Source organism: Pteropus alecto, unplaced genomic scaffold, assembly GCF_000325575.1.
Source record: "Pteropus alecto unplaced genomic scaffold, ASM32557v1 scaffold101, whole genome shotgun sequence".
NCBI lineage: Eukaryota > Metazoa > Chordata > Mammalia > Chiroptera > Pteropodidae > Pteropus > Pteropus alecto.
Genome location: NW_006432945.1, coordinates 10,251,657 through 10,270,980, shown reverse-complemented (window position 1 = coordinate 10,270,980; position 19,324 = coordinate 10,251,657). Strand labels below are relative to the sequence as shown.

The window sequence follows — 19,324 nt, the reverse complement described above, 5'->3', positions numbered from 1 at the left end:
CTTTTTTGGTGACGTATTGGTTCATGGAGCATAATTTATAGAACAAAGGAATGAATATTTGCATACCCTTCAAACAACCCCCCTCAAAGAGAAGAATGAGAAAGAATGTAAGCAAGCAAAAAATCTGGGCGGTTACTTCTGAGTTAATTAGTTTTGGTTTACCTTAAGAATCCCCAAATCCTGAAATATAAAAAGAACAAGTATGTATAACAATGATTTTTAAAATAAGTTAAGCAATACTACATTTGAAAATACTCTAATGAATATTAAATTTTATTCATTTATAATGCTTCAGAATCATATCCAGTATTGTCTTTGGGTACATACATTTTATGACTGTAAAACCACATATCTAGTAATTTGCGTTCTCTTCCCTTTAAATCTCTATACACATTGTCTTGTGTTGACGTAGACAGCATGCTTGTAATCCTTAATAGCTATAAAATACTGGAATATTGTCATTGAGTTTTTTAACTTTTTGCAACTTTGAAAGGGGTGTTGTTATCACACAACACTTTTTTTCTCTGGCTTGTTTCCTTGGCCTGTAGTCCCATGGATGGGACTACAAGGTCAGCAAATATAACAAATTTCCTAGCTTTTATTTGACACGGATTTTTCTAACCTCTGTGCTTTCTCAATTCTAGGTGCAAGAGCTCCATGAAGAGGAGGCACAGTGGGTGAACTACGATGAGGATGAGTTGTGTGTGAAGATGCAGCTGGCTGATGGGATCTTTGAGACCTTGATCAGAGATACTATTGATGTTCTGAATCAGATCAGTGAAAAACAGGGGAGAGTGCTACTTGTGTGACATCTTGCAAATAAACTGAACACTGAGTGCTAATGTGAGTCCTGGGCCTTTCTGCCTCCTGATACACACCCCATCTCCATCATAGCAAGAGTGCTTCTGGACCTTGTACCTGTTCTTAAAGACTACTGGTTTGGAGTCCACGGGACGGTGCGGTATATCTGGTATTACAGCCTTTGCCTTTAGAGACTGTCCACTGGACTAATGGGGTATTTTCAGTGGGCAGGGTTGCACACCTGATGTTGACACACGGTATAACTCTGCACCTCTCATTAACACCCCTGCTGGGTGTCAGATGAGGGCTGAAAACACCAGACTTACCTCGTAGCTTAGACTAGATATCACTTCCTTGAGTCTGAAGTCAGGCAGGAGAGGATATAAATAAATGCATTAGACCATTTCTAAAATGTAATCCTGGTCTATACCATGAAAGTCATAAAGGATATTATAGTTTCTAAACAGTATTAAACCCTTAACCACTTCTAAATAGGCAAGTTTGATGACGTGTGCCTATTCCACGTGCTGGAGTTCATTTCATTTCTTTTTGAAGACCATTTTCCATTATCATAGTTGAGCAGCACCAAGTAGGCTGTCAGGTTAATAGAAGTCAGTGGTAGCCTTGTTTTCTGAGCACCATCTAAAGAATTTTAAACCTTTGCATTATTTTTAGTTTTCTCTATTTGGGCATGAATACAGAGAAATGTCCCACTGAAGACTGGGCTCCAAGGACTGACGCAGGGCCGGTCCCTCTGCCCCTCATCCATCCCAACTTTCCTTGCTCCTTCTGAACCTCTGCCAGCTGCTCCCAGATTCGCAGATCCTCAGGACCATCTCAGGCATCAGGCACGGCAAAAGTGGAAATAAGTCATTTTGGCCTTCGAACTTTCAACTCCTATCTCTCCCCAAGAAGTCAGAGACACTGTTACTTGAATGATTTAGGAAATGAGTGTGCACCAAAGACAAAAAGATATTTTCTGTTGTTTGTGTGCTGCTTTTGTGCTATGGAACATTTTTTAATTTATTTTAAGATAAATTATTAAGTTGAAAATGTGTGTCTCTATTCAGAAGTGGAAGATTCTTCATCTAATAGTTACACTTCTATCTTGAAGCTTCTATGGCTCATAGTCCTTTGCACAGGAAAACCTACGTTTTTAACAAACCCGTACACTTATCAAAGAAGGCAGTTTAATTCAGTGAAAAGAAGATGGGCTTTTCCAAGATCATCTGCAGCAGCAGAAATGGGATAAAACGGTGTAATGACACTGTCAAGTTTAACTCTGCCTCTTGCAGCGGCTCTGCTTCTCGCAACTATTTCCTGGATCTGAAGAATTTCATAGACTCCAACTGCTACGCCAGAGCACACATGATGCTGCCCTGGGGCCTCAGCGCGCTGCCTTCCTGACTGGTTTGTGTCAATCAGTTCTATCCGTCTTCAAGTAATCTAGAAGAATGTGGATACTCTTAGGCGTGAATGTAAATGCCTTAATATTGGAGGTCCTGATTAGAAGCATGATGTAAGACATCCACTGGATTCATATTTACAAATATCCTGGAATGTTACAGCTTCAAAATATGTTGGGAAAAACCCAAAAGTGGTTTAATCTTTAAGTGTGCATGTTCATTCATTTCTGCATCTTTCCTTCAACTTGCCTTTGCATCTCAAATGTTTCACTATGCACACTTCCATTCCTCTTTGGTTTCATCTTGTCATTAGGAGAAACGTACTGAAATCATCATTGGAATATTTGCACTTTGCACAATGACTGGTATGATAGCTCTTGACAAATAAGGAAAGCACTGAAATGTTCTGATCGGGTCTCAGGAAGTGCTCGGGTTAGTGTATTGCCAGCATTTCCTCTGGGCTTTTGATGTTGAGCTCTAGTCTCGTAGCCATAATGAGCAAATTGACTGAGAGAAGCTACGGTTTCTTGGGGTTATTAACCAGTAGTGTGGAAATAATATTTTCATGTGGCCAAGGAAAAGCAAAAGCTTTTCTTTTCAGTTTGTAGTGTTTGGAAGACAGAAGAACATCTTGTCTACATCCTTTGGCTGTTTGTAGGATTACATTGTCCTTATGATACTGAAACTTCACAGCTGCTGTAAATTTTTTATAAATGAATATAAAAATAATATAATAGTAATATAGGTTGTTTTTCTACATCCTCATTATTTGGACCTAGACCTAAATTCATTCTTACTAAGAAAGTTTATTCTTTATGACATTATGATTCCAGAAAAGGAAAGAAATGCTCTAAGTCCGTGGAATCAGCTGTCTCTGGACTTAGTCCCCTCGTAAGAAAGCTGCCAAGTATGTGGCAACAGCGGCCCTGACGTCCTCCAGCCGTCTTAACTGTCCTAAGAACTCTGGGTTCCAGACGAGAGGCAGGAATTGATCAGTCTTACTCCTTGCTAGAAATGATTATAGTTTGGTAGCAGAAAACAAAGGAATCTATAATTAGCAGATTTCTTTTTATTTTAACTATTTGGATAAATTTGAAAGGGATTTATTGTTAGGGTTGGGAATGATAAATATGGACCCCCAGCCACTTGTTCCATATTGGGGTCTTTTTAATCAAGCTCTGCCTCTTAACCAAGAATCTAAATATTCCCTCTTTGTTCCTCCTCCCCACACCCCATCCTCTTCCACTCTTCATAACTCCTCTGAGAAAAAGATCTTCGCATCAGCAGTAATATCTTTTAGAATAGCACTCAGAATTTAGTAGTAAACCAACATACTGGCTTCAGATTTATTTCTGAGTCCAAAATAACTTGTGCTATCCAGGGTACTTAACTCTGGGTTAAATAAGTACAGGGTATAGATTCCCTCTTCAGGTCTAAACAGGAATTTTTACTCTAGGGAAAAGTGGGAAGAGCTCAAAAGTAGTTAATAAAGAAGGTAATTTGTTTTTCTTTTACCTAAAAGGAAAGAAAATTCCTTCTGTGACTACAGGTCTCTGAGAAACTATCTTTCGGAAGAGATTTCGTTGCTCATAAGAGTGTTGTGGCCTATTGATAAAAACAATTTTGTTCACTTTCTTGTCTTGAAAAAAAGTGGCCTTAGCTTTTTGCAATACTTGAATAAAGTGTGTACTCGCACAGCATTAGAGACTCATAACTTTTCTGCAAGAAGTTCAAACTTACATCTTCTTTTACTACCTTAAGAATACTAGTGAATAAACAGTAATTCAAAGAGCAAATGATAGAAACTACAATGATGTTTAATGCAAATTGTAGGAATTTACATGTTTACAAATCATCTTAAACTGGTTGTGCAGCAATTCAATAAAATATCTTTGTATTATAAAAATGTGAAGAAAAAAATGTAAACTGATGTAAAGGAGGTACTATCATTTTAATTAACCTATGTTTAATAGCTTTCCTTCCGGACTTTGCAAAGCCTTCTTGGGAAACACATTGCAAAGTGTTCTCTGGGAGGCTCGGCCTCCGTGTGTGTACTGTATCGTGCAGACATGAAAAACAAACCCGTTTACTGTGTATGTGTAAATAGCCTGGTCACCAGGCCATTTTCAGCCAATAGTCACATCCCGTGCAACTTTGCACAGAAGACTTAGGGTGTGGTTTGTAAGTATGATCTGTAAAATAACTGGGATGAATTCCCATGTATACCTGTGTAAATAAATTTGTTAACTGAAATGTACTTTCAGGAATATCTGTAAATAAATGATTTATAAATTAATTTCACATCAGATGTTCATTTTTTTCACGTTTTAAGTCAAGTACAGAAAGCCAGTCCCCGTAAAATTCACGGATTTCTGATTTCTCAGTGGTCGGCAGAGTAAGGTGAGCTGCGTGCGGGAGCTGTTCACTCCCCGGATAAACGCCATCGCCACGCACATCTGGGCAGCCCGTGCTCTGACGTCATCACTCGTCTGTTTGACAGTTGTCGAGCATACCTTCCTGTTCTGAGCGCTGTGCTGACTGCTGGTGGGGGGGGCGGCAAAGACGACAGAAGTGGTCCCTGGCCTCACGAAGCTTAAAATCTAAATTTCCAAAACAGTGCATGACAAATTGCGGTAAGTGCAACCAAGGAACACGCGCAGTGTTTGAGAGCGTGGACTGGGAGGGCCGTGCGAGGGGGCGGGTCAGCGGAGAGCCGTGAATCACAGCTCCGGGTTCCCGAGCGGTGGCTCCGTCCCTGAGATTCGTGGCAAGTGTCTTTCCTCGCAGATCACTTGAGTTCTGATTGCCCTTGTGAGAGAACTCATACGGAAAGGTCACACACCATTAAGTGGGCCACCAAGAAGGGCAGCCACCTGATGACTGGGTGTGAAGGCTCTAATTTCTAGAAATACGAGCTTGAAGAAGGATGGAGCTAGAGATACAGAAGAACAAAAGAATTTCAAAGACGGAGCCCGCTGGAGTGCGTGGTGCTCAGGATAATGAGTCATCCTCGCTCCGACAGATGAGAAGTAACCACCGTCATCTCACCTGAATCCCTCTGGTCGCCTCCCGACGGCCATCCCTGCCACACCTTTAACCCCTACACATCCTTGAATGTTCAAGTTCTCAGAAAATGACCCCAAATAGTGGCAGAGTCTAAAAATTTTATCTCGTAAAACATACTTGCGTGCCCACCATGTGCCAGATACGGCGTTTGGTGCTAAGGACGCAATAGTAATGACACGTCAAAATTGTAAAAGACTCAAAATAGACGAAAATGGTCAGGGGGTGGATGGCAGTTGAGCAGAACCCAGAGTGCCTGCAGAAGTGGGTGCTGGCGAGACGAGCCAGTGCCCTGCAAAGTCCCAGAAAAGCTCTAAAGTGAGAGGCTAAAACATACTTGCGTGCCCACCATGTGCCAGATATGGCGTTTGGTGCTAAGGACGCAATAGTCATGACACACCGCAACTGCCACGGAAAATGTGCGGAGCGTGGGACTGCTCCCCGCTTCCCTGGGTGGCCAGGCTTTGGAGTCGGGTTAAAAGGCAGATAAGCGCCACCCAGGCAAAAAAAAAAAAAAACGGTGCCTGGTACGAGGTCACCGAGAGCAGACAGTGGCTCCCCAGGCTTGAGGGACACTGCGTTTCCTCGCTGCCAGACAGGAGAGAGCGCGCGCAAGATCCAGCCGCTTGGAAAGCATCCGTCCCCCGTGGCCTGCGGATCCACTCCGATGCTGCAGGGCGTGGCGGACCGGCAAGCACCCAACTTCCTGCTGCAGTGAAAGGGCCCAGTGGGGTCTGAAATGCAGAAGGCTGGGGGCCGGCCCAAGGACCACTGACCCTTGGCTTCAGCAGAACAAAAGAGCACACGGTCTGAAGCAGGGAATTTTTTGGCCATGAGCCTGGCACCTGCTGTGAGGACTCTGTCTTGGTGAGTAAGGCCCAATGGCCATTTCAGTGTGACAGTGCAGGAGGCCAGAGCTTCAGGTGACTGCCTTACCAGACTGTCCACCACCCCCAACCCTGCTCAGCCACTGAAATAGCAGCAGATAGAGCACACCACCTCTGAGGGGACTGTCGTTCAGCGGGACTGTGTAGGCGGAGCTGGGTGACCGGGCCCCTGAACAACCCAGATGGATGCAGTGTGCTTGCAGAGGCTCCTTGTCATTTGGAGACAGCATTTCACCAGGGGCACTAGGAGAAGCAGACCCAGGGCAGTGACCAGGCCTCCTGGAGCGTGGCCCTGCACCAGAAAGCCCGGTGCCTGGACCAAGCCCACCGAAGAGGTCACAAAACCGATCGGGGCCTGCGGTGTGCGGCTGGGGCTTCTTCCCCCGCAGTGTGGAAGGACCCACAGCAAGAGGCATTGGCAATAACACAAACGCCACCCTGTTCTGCCAGCAGATAATTGAGGGCTATTCGAGTGTCCGGCTAGTAAGTTCAGTGATTCTTGTCGAGCCGGAGGAAAGTCCAAGCTGTGTCCCAGATAAGCCATTCAAATGGGGGTGAGCGGTAAGATGGACTTTATTCCGGATGACAGACCCAGCACCCTCTGAGCTCCCTCTCGTCCCCAGGCTGTGCCGTTCTCATCAGCATTGTGGCGCCCGGCCCAGCAGAGGCTCCTGGAGTAAGAAGACAGGTTCAAGTTCCCATCTGTCTCCTGCTCTGGGAGCCCCCGGAGGCTGAGACGCTCTCCTCTTCCAGTTCCTCGGGATCCACTGCCCTCTGGGACCCAAATCTTTTGGCCCAATCATCCAGCATGGGGAGGGAAGTGACATCCTGAATGAACTCGGCACGTCCTATAATACCACCCACTTGAGTCAGAGGTGCCAGCCCTGGCACCCCCATGTTCTGTCATCCCTTCCCCAGTCCCCGTGGGGCTCCCTGGGAGAGAGGTGCCTAAATGCAGCACTGCCTCTCTTTGGAATTAGGAAGCCCTACTGGTGACGCCACTGTGGCCCCGACCACAGTCACAAGAGAAAAGAAAAACAAAGGTCGGGAGTACTGAGTCTGGGATTCTGCTGGCACAGCCTCATCTGGCGACTGCCTGGTCCCCCACCCACTCCAAGTTCAGTGTCACCCGCCATGTGTTGGAGCGTAGTGTTTAATGTTCAAGTGATTTTTCTGAGGCGAAGTACCATCTGGTAAGTGGTTTTCTTGATAGTCTGTATAGTCGCTTGAGCTGTTCATTTCAGTGTGTTTCTCCCTGTCTGTGTCAGGATGACAGGAAGCAGGCAAGCTCCACCTTATCTCACAGGCACAAGTTCATCGCTGTGTTGTTTGGGCTGTGACTATGATCTTGATCAAAGGGAATGTTGGATATGTGAACATATGGCAGAGGCGTTTTTTTTTAAGCCACAACAGTGGTCTCTGTGTCTATGTGGCACGCTGGGATATGTGTCCACGCAGTGAGCGCCTAGAGTTGTGACTGCGGAATAGCAGTCCAGTGTGGTCCATTTACCACATTTGTGGGGGACCTAGGCCCACTTGATGTGGCCCAGTTTGCCACATCGCCTGACCCCGCGCTTGCTGGCAGGAGTCACGTGACTGCATCGTACCTTTGGCCTTCATTTCTGGGGGATGAATCCTTGTGGTTTTGTCCAGTTTTGTATCTGAGATGGACGTTTATGTTCCATTCTGTGGTGGACCCAACAGGCAATCAGGGCGATTTGCTGAGCACGTTATGTTACCTCGTGAGTCCCGTTTGTGTTTTTTTGTTGTTTTGTTTTGTTTTTTAATGGTTCTTTGTTATAGGCAATATGAATGATGGATAGGATTTTATTCCATCTACAGATGTTGTCACAGGGGAGCCCTCAGTGGTTCAATTACTGACTTGTCAGTCACTGGACTGTATTGCTCCCCAGTGTGTAGCTGCTGAGGGGTCTGTAATTAAGTAGCTGCTGGAGCGGCCTCTGTAGCCCTCAGTACGGCTGGGCCCTTCGGGCAGTGTTCTTGCCTGGTCTCAGTTAAAAGGTGGCCATCCTTGGAGAAGATGGCCACGGCAGCCCAGAAGACTGTCAGCTTTGAGTGTCTCAGCTGGGACATCTGCGAACTGCAGCCTCGCTTAGTTGAGGGGTGGGAGCGGTCTGACCACTGTTTCGCCTCCTCTGGCAAAGTGGCTTTTAGTTTATGGAGTCAGCCGGCCCTGCAGGGCCTGGATGGGCTCCATCTTGGATGGATTGTTTTTATCTAATGATGGAGCTTGTTGAGCCCATCCTGTTTTATTAGCAGGATTAGCGAGTACCCATGTGAGGATGGGCAGCTTAGGTCATAAGGACACATAGAGCACTTCTGTGGCCAGGTACTGTTTTCAGTAAGGCCCAATGGCCATTTGAAGGAGTGTATCTGGTGGCCACCTTGGGTAATTTACGTGTCCAAATTCAAGAACAGTGCACTTGATGGCAGTTTCTTGCTCTCACGGGCTCCAGTCTGCATGTGTAAAAGTCACAGAAACGCGTAGTTTCATAGGGCTGACGGGTTGCATTGGCGGGGCCTGTATCATTACATGGGGTGTGGCCTCTGGGGCCCACTGTGGTCAGAAGCCCCATTCAAGGGCGGCCACAATGTGGGTAACCCTGACAAAAGGGGCCAGAAGAATACCCAGGTAGGAGGACACCACAGGCCGACCAGTTTCTGAGTCATTTTTTGTTGGTGGTGGCGGGAACTGTCGGGGACAGTAACTTCTGTTTAATCTTAGCAGGAATATTGTTTTGATTACTGGCCCATGAACTGCAGCTGTGTAGCAGGTCCTGGCCTTTGTCAGGGCTGATGGCCCAGCCTGCACGTGTCACCGTGTCCATGATGTTATACAAGGCTTGGTCACCTTATTCTTTGTTAGGCTGGCAATGAGGATGTCGTCAATACAGTGGGTGGCAAGTCCTCCCAGGGGCCCTTGGACTTGTTACAGATCTAGCCCCACCCACTGCTGGCATATTACAGGGGGTTTGGGGGTCCCCTGCAGAAGGACGGGGAAAGTGTACTGCAGGCCGGTCCACGTACATGCAAATTGGTCTTGCTCCTTCTCCTGCAGGTGGATGGAAAATAGCAGCGTACCAGACTCCCATGTACGCTGTCACCGCCTAGGTGACGGCAGTGATGTCAGGTTCTGAGGGGCCAAGGGTGGCACCTTGGCATTCAATTTCTGGAAGTCTACTGTTAGCCTCCAGGTTCCTGAGGCCCGTTTTTAATGGGCCGGACTGTGCTGTTAAATTATAAGAGTGGTGTGTGATATTCTTGCCTATAGCAAGCTCTGAACTAATACATTTTTCCTACCTGCTATGTGGGACTGCTTTTGTTGAATATTCTGTTGGGGTTTGGGTAGCTTAAGTGGCAGGCAGGAATGGATGTCCTGCTGTTATGGCTTGAGTTCTTTGTCGTGAGGGGCATTTCTCCCTTCGATGGCAGTGATGCTCTGTGTCACAAGTGGCCAAAATGTTTATTAACACTCAGTTACGGGAACCATGATCCCTGGCACCTGAGATGGCTTAAGGGGCCCCACACATAAGCTCATGTGAACCTGTCTGCTAAGAGTTGCCAAGTTTATCCCCAAACCCCTCAGTGCCATTAGTTTCCCCTTACCCCGTGGGGACCTGTGATTATTGTCATTCAGGCACCAGTGTCTAACAGCCCCATGAAATTCTGAATCTCCACCTTTGTTTTTCACCCCGACAGGGTTACAGGGCCACTCGTCCTCTGGTGGGGACTCAGAGACCTTGGCCCCGTCCCTAATAGTATTTACTTATAGCAGGAAAGGAGAAGAGAGAGCACACGAGATCCAGCCCCTTGTCATGCGCTGATCCCCGTGGCCGGTGGGTCCACTCTGCAGATGCGGGTGATGTGACTGGCAGGCAGCCCCCCCGCTTTGTGCTGCAGTGGAAGGACCCAAAGCCCTTCCGGCGGGGTCTGAAATACAGAAAGCTGGGGGCAGGCCCAAGGGCCCCCTGCGCTTAAGCCGAACAAAGGAGCAACAGTGAGTCTGAAGCAGGGGAAGGCGTTCCTGCGTGAGGTCATAAGCCTGGCGATGGCACCCGTTGCGAGGACTCTGTCTCTTGGTGAATAAGGAAGTGTTCCAGACCCCAGGCCCATTCCAGTGTGGCCATGCAGGTCAGAAGCTGCTCATGACTGCCTTTCCCAGCATGGGATGAAAACAAATTGACTGAAGCTGGAAAGCAACAGTGAGCATCCCCTGGTACCCACCCTGACCTGGGCGATCCGGGTCGCTGCCAGTCCCCTCTCCGATGCCTTTAGGAGATCATTTCTTCTCTGGAGAAACTGAACCAGAGAGGCACTGAACTTCAGAACTCGGGGCACAACGAAGCTCAAAAACGAGGCAACAGACTGAAGATACGGATGAAGTTCAAGTCTATCGACTGGAGAAATTACATCAAGCTTATTCAGAACCCACTCCCCCAGGAGGAAGACTGGAGGACCCTCCTCTGGATAAACGGAATGGCCTTGGAGGAAAGACCCGTATCGCTTATGTGTGGAGATTCCTCCAGAGAAAAAGGCGGCTTGCTGCCTCATTTCCGTCCAGGGAAGCTGACCAGTCGAAAGCCACGCTCGTGCACCCTGAGTTACTCCACGTTTTTAGCACATCGCCCAGATGGGAACAAGTAGCCAAACACCTCCGGACCTTCGGGAAGCCACCAATATGAAATAGACCAAACCAAGAAGGAAAAACAAAAGGAATTCTGGTGAAACAGCCATGCGTGGCACAGAAAAAAACATCACGAGAAACAAAAATCTAATTAAAATTAAAATCCTCATGTAGCTGAAGTAATATTTCATCCGTAAAATAGGAACAGGATGCTTCAAAAGAGTAACGAGTCAGAGAACAAGAGAGCATTCTTGAAAATGAAAAGTATAGCAGTGTAATTTAAAATGTAATAGAAACTTAGATAAAGTTGAGGAAATCTTCTAGAAAGTAAAACAATAAGGTAGATAAAACTAGGAGAGAAGAAGATAAAATTAGAGAACCAATCCAGGAAATCTATCATCTCATTAATTTGACATCTAACAGGAACCGAGAAAACAGCAGGAAATTATACGAGAAAAACTCTAGAACTTCGATGCGTGAGTTTCCAATTTGAAATGGTTTATGAGTGCCCAGAACAATCAATAACTGCCCCCGCCCAACACACACAAAAAGCATGTCATTGTGAAATACCAGGACCCCACATCCAGGTAAGAAAATGATTCAAAAAGTTTCTGAAGAGAAAAAGAAAAGATCGCATATAAAGGACTAGAAATAAAAACGCCAGTATTCTCCTGAACAGAAACTTTGGAGGACTTCAGAAAATCCAGCAGAATTTTCAAAAACTGGATGAAAATTATTTTCACCCGAAAGTCTATACTTTGCCAAACAATGAATCAAGGGTTAAGGTAGAATATTGACATTTTTTTAGAAATGCAAAGTCCTGACTTTGCAAGCATCCTTTCAGGGCAGAACCGTGAAAGATAAAGACTTGAGATTCAGAAGCGGGATCGACCCAGAAAGACTGTGAAGGGAATTCCCAAAATGACAGCTGTCCTGCACGCCCGGAGAGCCATCAGTCCAGATTAGAGCAGGGCGACAGAGAGCTCCGAAAAGAAGGCCTCCGGGTGGAAGGGACGGGGCAAGAGAGAGGAGTAAATGACCTGATGGTTTTAACAATATGAAACTTCTGATTGAGAAGCTGTTGGAGGGTGAGGAAAGACTTCATAATAGGTTCAGAGAAGAGTGAGTAATGAAAAACGAGGAAAAACAAAGCGTCGTATGAGTAAGGAACAATTATGCTACCCTTCTTGGCTCAGCTCTGAATGATATTCATGGTTACAGTAATGAAAATATTGAGTATTGCGATACCAGTATCTTGAGAGGATGCGGGAAGAGAAGGGCGGTGCGGGAGAGCTAACTCCGCACCCGCACATTGAGAAGCGTGATGGTTAACTTTATGCGTCAATGCGGCGAGGCCGCAGTAGCCAGACACTTGATCAAACACCAGTCTAGATGTCTCTATGAGGGTATTTTTTAAGATGAGATTAACATTTTAATCGGTAGGTTTTCAATATAGCGGATTCCCCTTCCTCATGTGACAGGCCTCGTCCAATCAGATGAAAGTGTTAAGAGGGGTAAAAAGACTGGCTTCCCTCAGGGCCGGGGCTCCGCCTCCAGATGGCCCTGGACTCAGACTGCAGCATGGCCCCTGCCCTGGCCCCTATGCCGGCTCTGCGGGTGTGCACTCGCCAGCCCTTCCAGTCGCTTGCACAGGCCAGTTTCTTCAAAAACCCCATCTCTCCCTTCCCTTCCCTTCCCTAAAGTGTTAAGAGGGGTAAAAAGACTGGCTTCCCTCAGGGCCGGGGCTCCGCCTCCAGATGGCCCTGGACTCAGACTGCAGCATGGCCCCTGCCCTGGCCCCTATGCCGGCTCTGCGGATGTGCACTCGCCAGCCCTTCCAGTCGCTTGCACAAGCCAGTTTCTTCAAAAACCCCATCTCTCCCCTCCCTTCCCTTCCCTGCCTCACCCCTCCCCTCCCTTCCCCTTCTCTCTCTCTGTCTCTCTCTCTCTCTCTCTCTCTCTCTCTCCCCCCCTCTCTCTCTCTCTCTATCTCTCTCTCTCTCTCTCTCTCTCTCTCTCTCTCTCTCTCTCTCTCTCTCTCTCTCCACACACATGCCATGCCATTGGTTCATTTTCTCTGGAGAACCCAGAGGAATACAGGAAGTCAATACCTAAAGTATAAAACTAATGACTTAAGCGATAGCATATTTTTCTGAATGTAGAGGTAAAGATGCTGACATGAGATGATTAACAGTGGGTGCCTCTGGGTGACGGGGAGGAGAGGAATAGAGCAGAAGACTACTCCGTGTACGTGTGTGTGTATTAGCAGTCTTTTTTTTTTTTTGCTATTTCAAGTATCACCTTGATAATAAAAATTATTATTGCACATTTAGATAGAATTATACTCCCCTTCCTCTTGTAGCTTCAAAACCAGTCCAATACTATTGTCCGCAAAAGCTAAATTTGGGTCACAGATTATCAACCTAGATATTTTTCATTTCAAGTAAGAATGAGACTCAGATTAATTAAAGAGTGCTATTGTCATGCCCAATTTAAAGTGGTGCATTTAACATAATTAAAAATGTTTTAGCACTTTTGCATGTTAAAAAAAGATTAAAGACGTGCATTTGATGGCAGGCGGATAGGGTCGGGAAAAGAATCATCATGTCGTGCTAACTGGCGGCCTCAATGTGTCACCCTGCATAGACGTACACCCCGAAGGCCAAAGTTTCTCTTGGCTCTATGACTCTATTACCTAATAAATGTATCTTGGTGTCACGACACTGGCATCCTGTGCAAGTACAGATCACATTTTCTTGTGCTTTTGTTTTAAACAAGACAAAATACATTTTATGCAACTTGTCTTTCCACCTTAAGAATGCGTGTCCGGAAACTCAAAACCACTCTTAGTTCCAAACACATTCCAGGATTCTGAGTTTTTACAACACAAAGAGGCATGTGTGATGACCCGTTTTAAGTAGTCAAAATATTTTTTAAAATAATAATCATCTAAATAACTTCCCTAACTGGTCTGTTAGTGTGATTTCTATTTTGAGAAAATTAATTCGAATGATCGGATGAGCACAAAAGAATTAAAACTTCAAATTCCTACTTTGAATTTCGAGGTTACGATTCTTCACTTAGAGAAAAGGGGCAGAAAAAGCCTTCACTCAAGAATTCCTGGGGTGCTGCAATATTGATAATTCCTGCCGGTGGCCCTTGAGATCATTATCTTGTCAATTTGCCAAAAAAATATGCACAACACGCCATCTTAAGAAGTCTCTGTACTATTTCATCATTTTGAGAGACCCAGATCAGAAGACAGGAGAATCTGCTGGTTTCTGATGAAGAAGTTGAACCATTTAAAAATGTAATGTGGTGGCACCATTTCCCAAGCCTCTGGCCGGGTCTCCTTGAGGTTAATAATCATGATAATAATTCATAGTAATGATAAGCAACATGACTGAATATTTACTCTTGTAAATCACCATTCTAGGTGTTTAACCTCTGAGTGTTTACATGTATTAACGTACATTATTTCACTTAATCTGAAAATTAGCCTATGAAACGGATACTATTAGTGGACCCATTTAATAGATAAGGTGATTCAGGCGTAGGGAGGGCCACTGATGTGCCCACCATCATTCAGCTAGGAGCTGGTGGAGCTGGATTTGAATGTAGATAATCGATCGAGAGCCCTGTATTGCATTTGTCCACAGACGCACACCATCGTTAGGCCTCAGATCCTGAATCTGGGACTTGTTTTCTTCAGAAAACAGGCCTCTGAAGCCTGATTTCCAGTTATTGGTGCAGAGAGATAGGAAACGGGTTGGGTCTGCAGCCAGCACTTTGACCTTCAGAGAGTGGCTGGCTGGGCCCTGTTAGGACCACGTGGATTCAATTCCTACAAATTTGGACCCCACCTAGGGAAGAGAAAGAATGTCAGCCTCAACATCCTGGTATTCAGAAATCCCAGGTGCTCTCCTCAGCTCTCCCCATGGGAAAGTCTTCCTTGGAGTGGGTTTCATAATGAGTTGAAAGGCAGCCTTCATTGCTCTATAAGAACATTAAACTCTTGTCAACTGACGGTCTATATTTAGCCACTAAAAATTACCTAACCTAAAGCAATTTACATGTCTGTGAATTTGTGTGTGATGCAATCATTATTAGCAAAGGGGAAGGCCACAGATTGGCACAGCTCACAGGTGGAAGGATTTCAAAAGGAAGTGAGAATTCTGAAGGCCGAGGCTTGGCCCACCACATTCCCAGACTGCGTGGGCTCCCAAAAGCACACAGAGCCCCACTGCTCCAGACACCACAAGGAAAACCCGCCCACAGCTCTTCCAGCTCAGCTGTGCCCCAGGCCCCAGGACTTACCTTGAGGGGTCCCTGTTGTTCTTTGTTTTCGCTCCTAACAGCTCTGTGCTTTGGGGTCGGCCTTGGGCAGCTGCTCAGAGACAGCTGAGCCACAAGCATTGTCCCTGAGCCTCTGAGCAAACTTATGGAGTGTGTAGACTTTCCCACTTGATCCCCGAGGGTAGAACACTGACTAGTCTAAAAGGTTACATCATTTGCCCAAGGTCACACAATGAATAAGTGGGGGAGCTAGGATTTGAACCCAAGGCACGTGTGGCATCAGGACACCAGCTAGAGCAGGCCTCCCTAAGCCCTCAGCCTCATGGGGCACCAGTGAGAGCTTCACGGGGCTTGCTGGAAGCAGCAGTAATGACATTTGAAGAAAAACTAGAGGACAGAACTGGACAGCCACCGCGCAGGGCCTCCCTGGGAGCAGAGGGTCCGGACCTTCGGGAAGGCACATGACTCAGGGCACGGGGCTGCCCATTTGCAGCATGGGAAGTAAGCCCTGAGCCAGCCCATCCCCAACATCTATGGGGCCTGGGCAGAAGGACAGATGGAGGCCACAGATTATATGTCTAAATATTTAAAGTGTTTTACAGTTATCGATCAAGCTAACAAACTGTTAAAAACATGTTCTCCCCTTCTACCTCGGCATATGAACCGTCATGACGACCCGGGAGGCCAGGTCTGGACTTAGAATTCTTGAACTCCGAGTTCTGTGTTTGAGTGAGGGGGTGCGGGGAAAGCGGGCCCGGCCCATGGCCCACCCCTTCTCTTCTCGGGCCCTGCTCTGTCATCCCCTTTGTGTGTGAACACGGGGCCTGCACATTCAGGCTCTGCCCGTGCCTCTTACGGTGACCCCAGGGAAGAGGTCCTGCAGGCAGATTTGTGGCTGGGAATTCCACAGTCCCAGGCTGTGGGCTTTTCCCTGGGCCCCAGGGGTCTGTGTCCTGGGGTGAGGGCCACCTCCAGAGCAGAGCCTTCTGAGGCAAGAGGCCCCTGCAATCTTGGTCTAAGGAAATTGTTGCTTCTGCGTCTTTATTGTGAAACTGCGAGCACATTAACTAACTTCTCTGTGCCTTGTTTGCCACGTTTGTAAAATGAAGACAATTTCAATAAAAAAACGACTGAGGAATTAGTGAGCTTATTCACTATGGATAAACTGCTCAGAACAGTGCTTGGCAATAGTGTTATGTACGTGCTGTCAAGGAAGTGCAGTTATTATTCAGGCTTAGTCAGGCATCTTCAAAGCTGTTACCAGATTGAATCCTGGTGCGGGGAACTAATTTATTAAATTAAATTTATTGGGGTGACATTGGTTAATAAAATTATGTAGGTTTCAAGTGTACAATTCAATAATACATCATGTGTAAAAAGAAATTTCTTTACTGGTGATGAGTAAGAGCTGTTCCTGGCAGCCTGATCTGTCCTCGGGCCATGGTAGTGATAGACACTGTGGAAGGCTGAGAACAGAGGGGGTGGGAGAGGGGGAGGGGTGGGGCGTTTGCTGCTAATTCATTCACATAAACATTTTTGGGGTGGGCACTTTTCTAGGCCCCAGGTAACCGGAGAGCACAGGACGGACGAGCGTCCCTGCCTTCATTTATCTTACCTTCTTGGGGCAGGGGAGGGGGAGACAAGGAAGATATTTAACGAGAAAGCAAAGAAATAAATGTGATCGTTACAGATAGGGAAAAGGGGAGTGAAAGAAATCGAATAGGGTAAATTGAGAATGAATTACTAGTAAGGGGAGGTGGGGGAAGTGGAGAATGACTTCCCATAGGATGGTCACGAAAGGCCTCTCAGGAGGTGACTAAACGGAGACTCGCATAATGAGGAGTGTAAAGAATCAGGAAACATGTCTTTCAAGAAAGAAAATTAGCGAGTGCAAAGGCCCTGAGGTGGTGGCGTCCTTGACTTAATGTGGGAAACAGAAAACCTACGTGGCTTGAAGTTGTCAGCAAGGACAAGAGTGACAGGAAACGGAAGTCAGAAAGGTAGGGACCAGATCATACATGTCTCAAAATCCAATGTGCCGACACGCCATCTGGGGATCTTGTTAAAGTCCTGATTCAGATCCTGAAGGTCCGGGGTGGGGCCCGAGAGTCTGCATTCCTAACACTGTCCCGGGTTAGGCCACACTTTGGGTAGTCAGGTTTTTGGCAGCAGCTTTTGTCGTGACTTTGAGAAGACTTTGGACGATCTTAAGCAGAGGCATGACTTGGCCTGGCCGTATTTTTAAAGCTCGCTCTGGCTGTGGGGTAGAGAATGGATTAGGGGTAAGATTGAAGGCTGGACATCAACCGGGAGGCAACTTCAGGGGCCCGGGTGAACGGTGGTGGGGGGCTGCATCGGGCTGGGGGTAGTGAGGGTGGAGAGAAGTGAGCGCAGAGCAAGCCGGCGAGTGCCTCAGTGATTGGCAGTCACATATTCAAGGGGGCATGCTGAGTCAGATGAATCTTGAACTCAAGAGTGAACTCGGGGCTGGAAACAGAAATTTTGGAGCATCGGTCTGCAGGTGGAGCAACCCAAGAGCGGATGGGATTGCTTATGGGGAAAGTGTAGGAGGTGAGGAGGGCGGGGGGCTGGGGCTGCAGGTTTCTAACACTGAGAGGTTGTGGGATGAGGGGGAGTCAGGAAAGCAGACTGAAAAGGAGGTGCCGGTGGGGCGAAGGAGGGCAAGGAGAGTGGTGTGGCAGGCCAAATGTGCACACCCCATCCACGCAGTCCCTGAGTACCTTACCTGGTGTGGCAAAAGGGACTTTGTAGATGCAATTAATGTTAAGATCTAAAGAGAGAGAGAGAGAATTATCCTGGATTATCTGGGTGGGCCCAATTTTACCACTGGAGTCTTAAAAATGGAAAAGGGATGTAGAAGAAAAGGCTTTGAATGTGGAGGAGCCAAGGAACACAGGGGCCTCCAGAAGCTGGGAATGACCCTCTGCTGACACTTAGCGAAGACAAAGGACCTCAGTCCTACAACCGCAAGGACTGAATTCTGCCCACAACCTGAAGGAGCATGGGAGCAAATTCTCCCCTCAAACTTCGAGAAGGGAACACAGCACCGCTGACACCTGATTTTCGCCAGTGAGACCTGTGTTGAACTTCTGACCTGTAGAACTGTAAAATAACAAGTGTGCAATGTTTTCAGACACTAAGTTTGTGATCATTTGTTACTGCAGCCATAGAAAATGAATGCGTGTGGTTTCAACTAAAAGCCAAGAGAAGAAAGTGTTTCAAGAAAGAGGGGGCCATCGGCTGCGTCGGAGGCCATGTGAGGGTGAGTAAGAGGAGGACAGGTGTGGGCCCTGGGTGGGGCAACCTGGAGCTTGTTGTTAACCCTGGCAGAGGTGTCAGAGGAGCGGTGAGGTCAGAGCCAGACTGGGGTGGGTTGAGGACCGAAGGGCAGGGTGAGGAAGTGGCAGCAGTGAATACAGATGTCTCTGTCGTAAAGTTTGGTGGTGAAGAGAAGGGGCAGGAGATTGCGCCACATCTGGGGAAGGGTGGACTTTCATCCAAGAGTTTTATTGGTTTTAGTGGGAGCCAGAGAGCGTGTTTATCTGATGAAGGAATCGATCCAGTAGAGAGGAATGGGGCATGGAGGGGGAACGGGTGCTGGGCTGGAGAGGATCAGGAGCAAAGTCCTGGAGTGGCGAGAGAGGCCTGGCCCAGAGCTCAAGTGGAAGGGTTGGCGTTGATAGGAGGGAGGAGCTGGAAGGAGCATGATGAGCACAGGTGCAAGGGTTTGGGGGGGGGTGTGGTTTGATGGTAGGAGGAAAAGGGGTTCCCATCTGATGGCTTCTGCTTCAAAATGACTAGAGTGAGGTCTCGTGTGAGGGTACGGGGGTGTTGGAGGCTCAAGGAGAGAGAAAAAGATATGAAATGGTTTGACTTGGAGCGTGGAAAGCCATGTGATTACAGAAAGCAGAGCAGCATTGCTCCGGGAGGAAGTGGCCTTTGCGGTCTTCTCCCCTGGCGCCGGGGCTGTGAGTGCTCCATTGGGCCCAGTTTGGGTTCTGGGGTATGTTACTTACCAGACATATAACCGGAGCAACTCTCTTAGCCTGCCTGAGCCTCAGTTTCTCAGCCCCATCATTCTAATCCTTTTACCAAAGGAGACAGCACGGGCCAAAGTCATTTCACTTTAAATAATTAGCTTGTCCTTGTGTGCGTGCGATGTGTGATGGGGGCGCAGGTGGGGGTAAAGGGGTGGGGGGGGAGGT

At 47.1% G+C, this 19,324-nt stretch overlaps 1 protein-coding gene across 5 annotated transcripts in view; it reads left to right on the top strand.

The window, feature by feature from the left end:
- Positions 1–4,508, top strand: part of CEP350 (centrosomal protein 350) — a 112,041-nt gene extending 107,533 nt beyond the window's left edge. For 4 of the 5 annotated variants that reach the window (XM_025044027.1, XM_015586218.2, XM_006907773.3 and 1 more), the window contains exon 38: positions 645–4,508. In XM_025044027.1, the coding sequence (XP_024899795.1) occupies positions 645–809 (165 nt within the window). In that variant the 3' untranslated portion in view covers positions 810–4,508. The remainder of the gene's footprint in view (positions 1–644) is intronic. The other variant, XM_015586219.2, reaches the window with a different exon arrangement.
- The last annotated feature ends 14,816 nt before the right edge of the window (positions 4,509–19,324 follow it).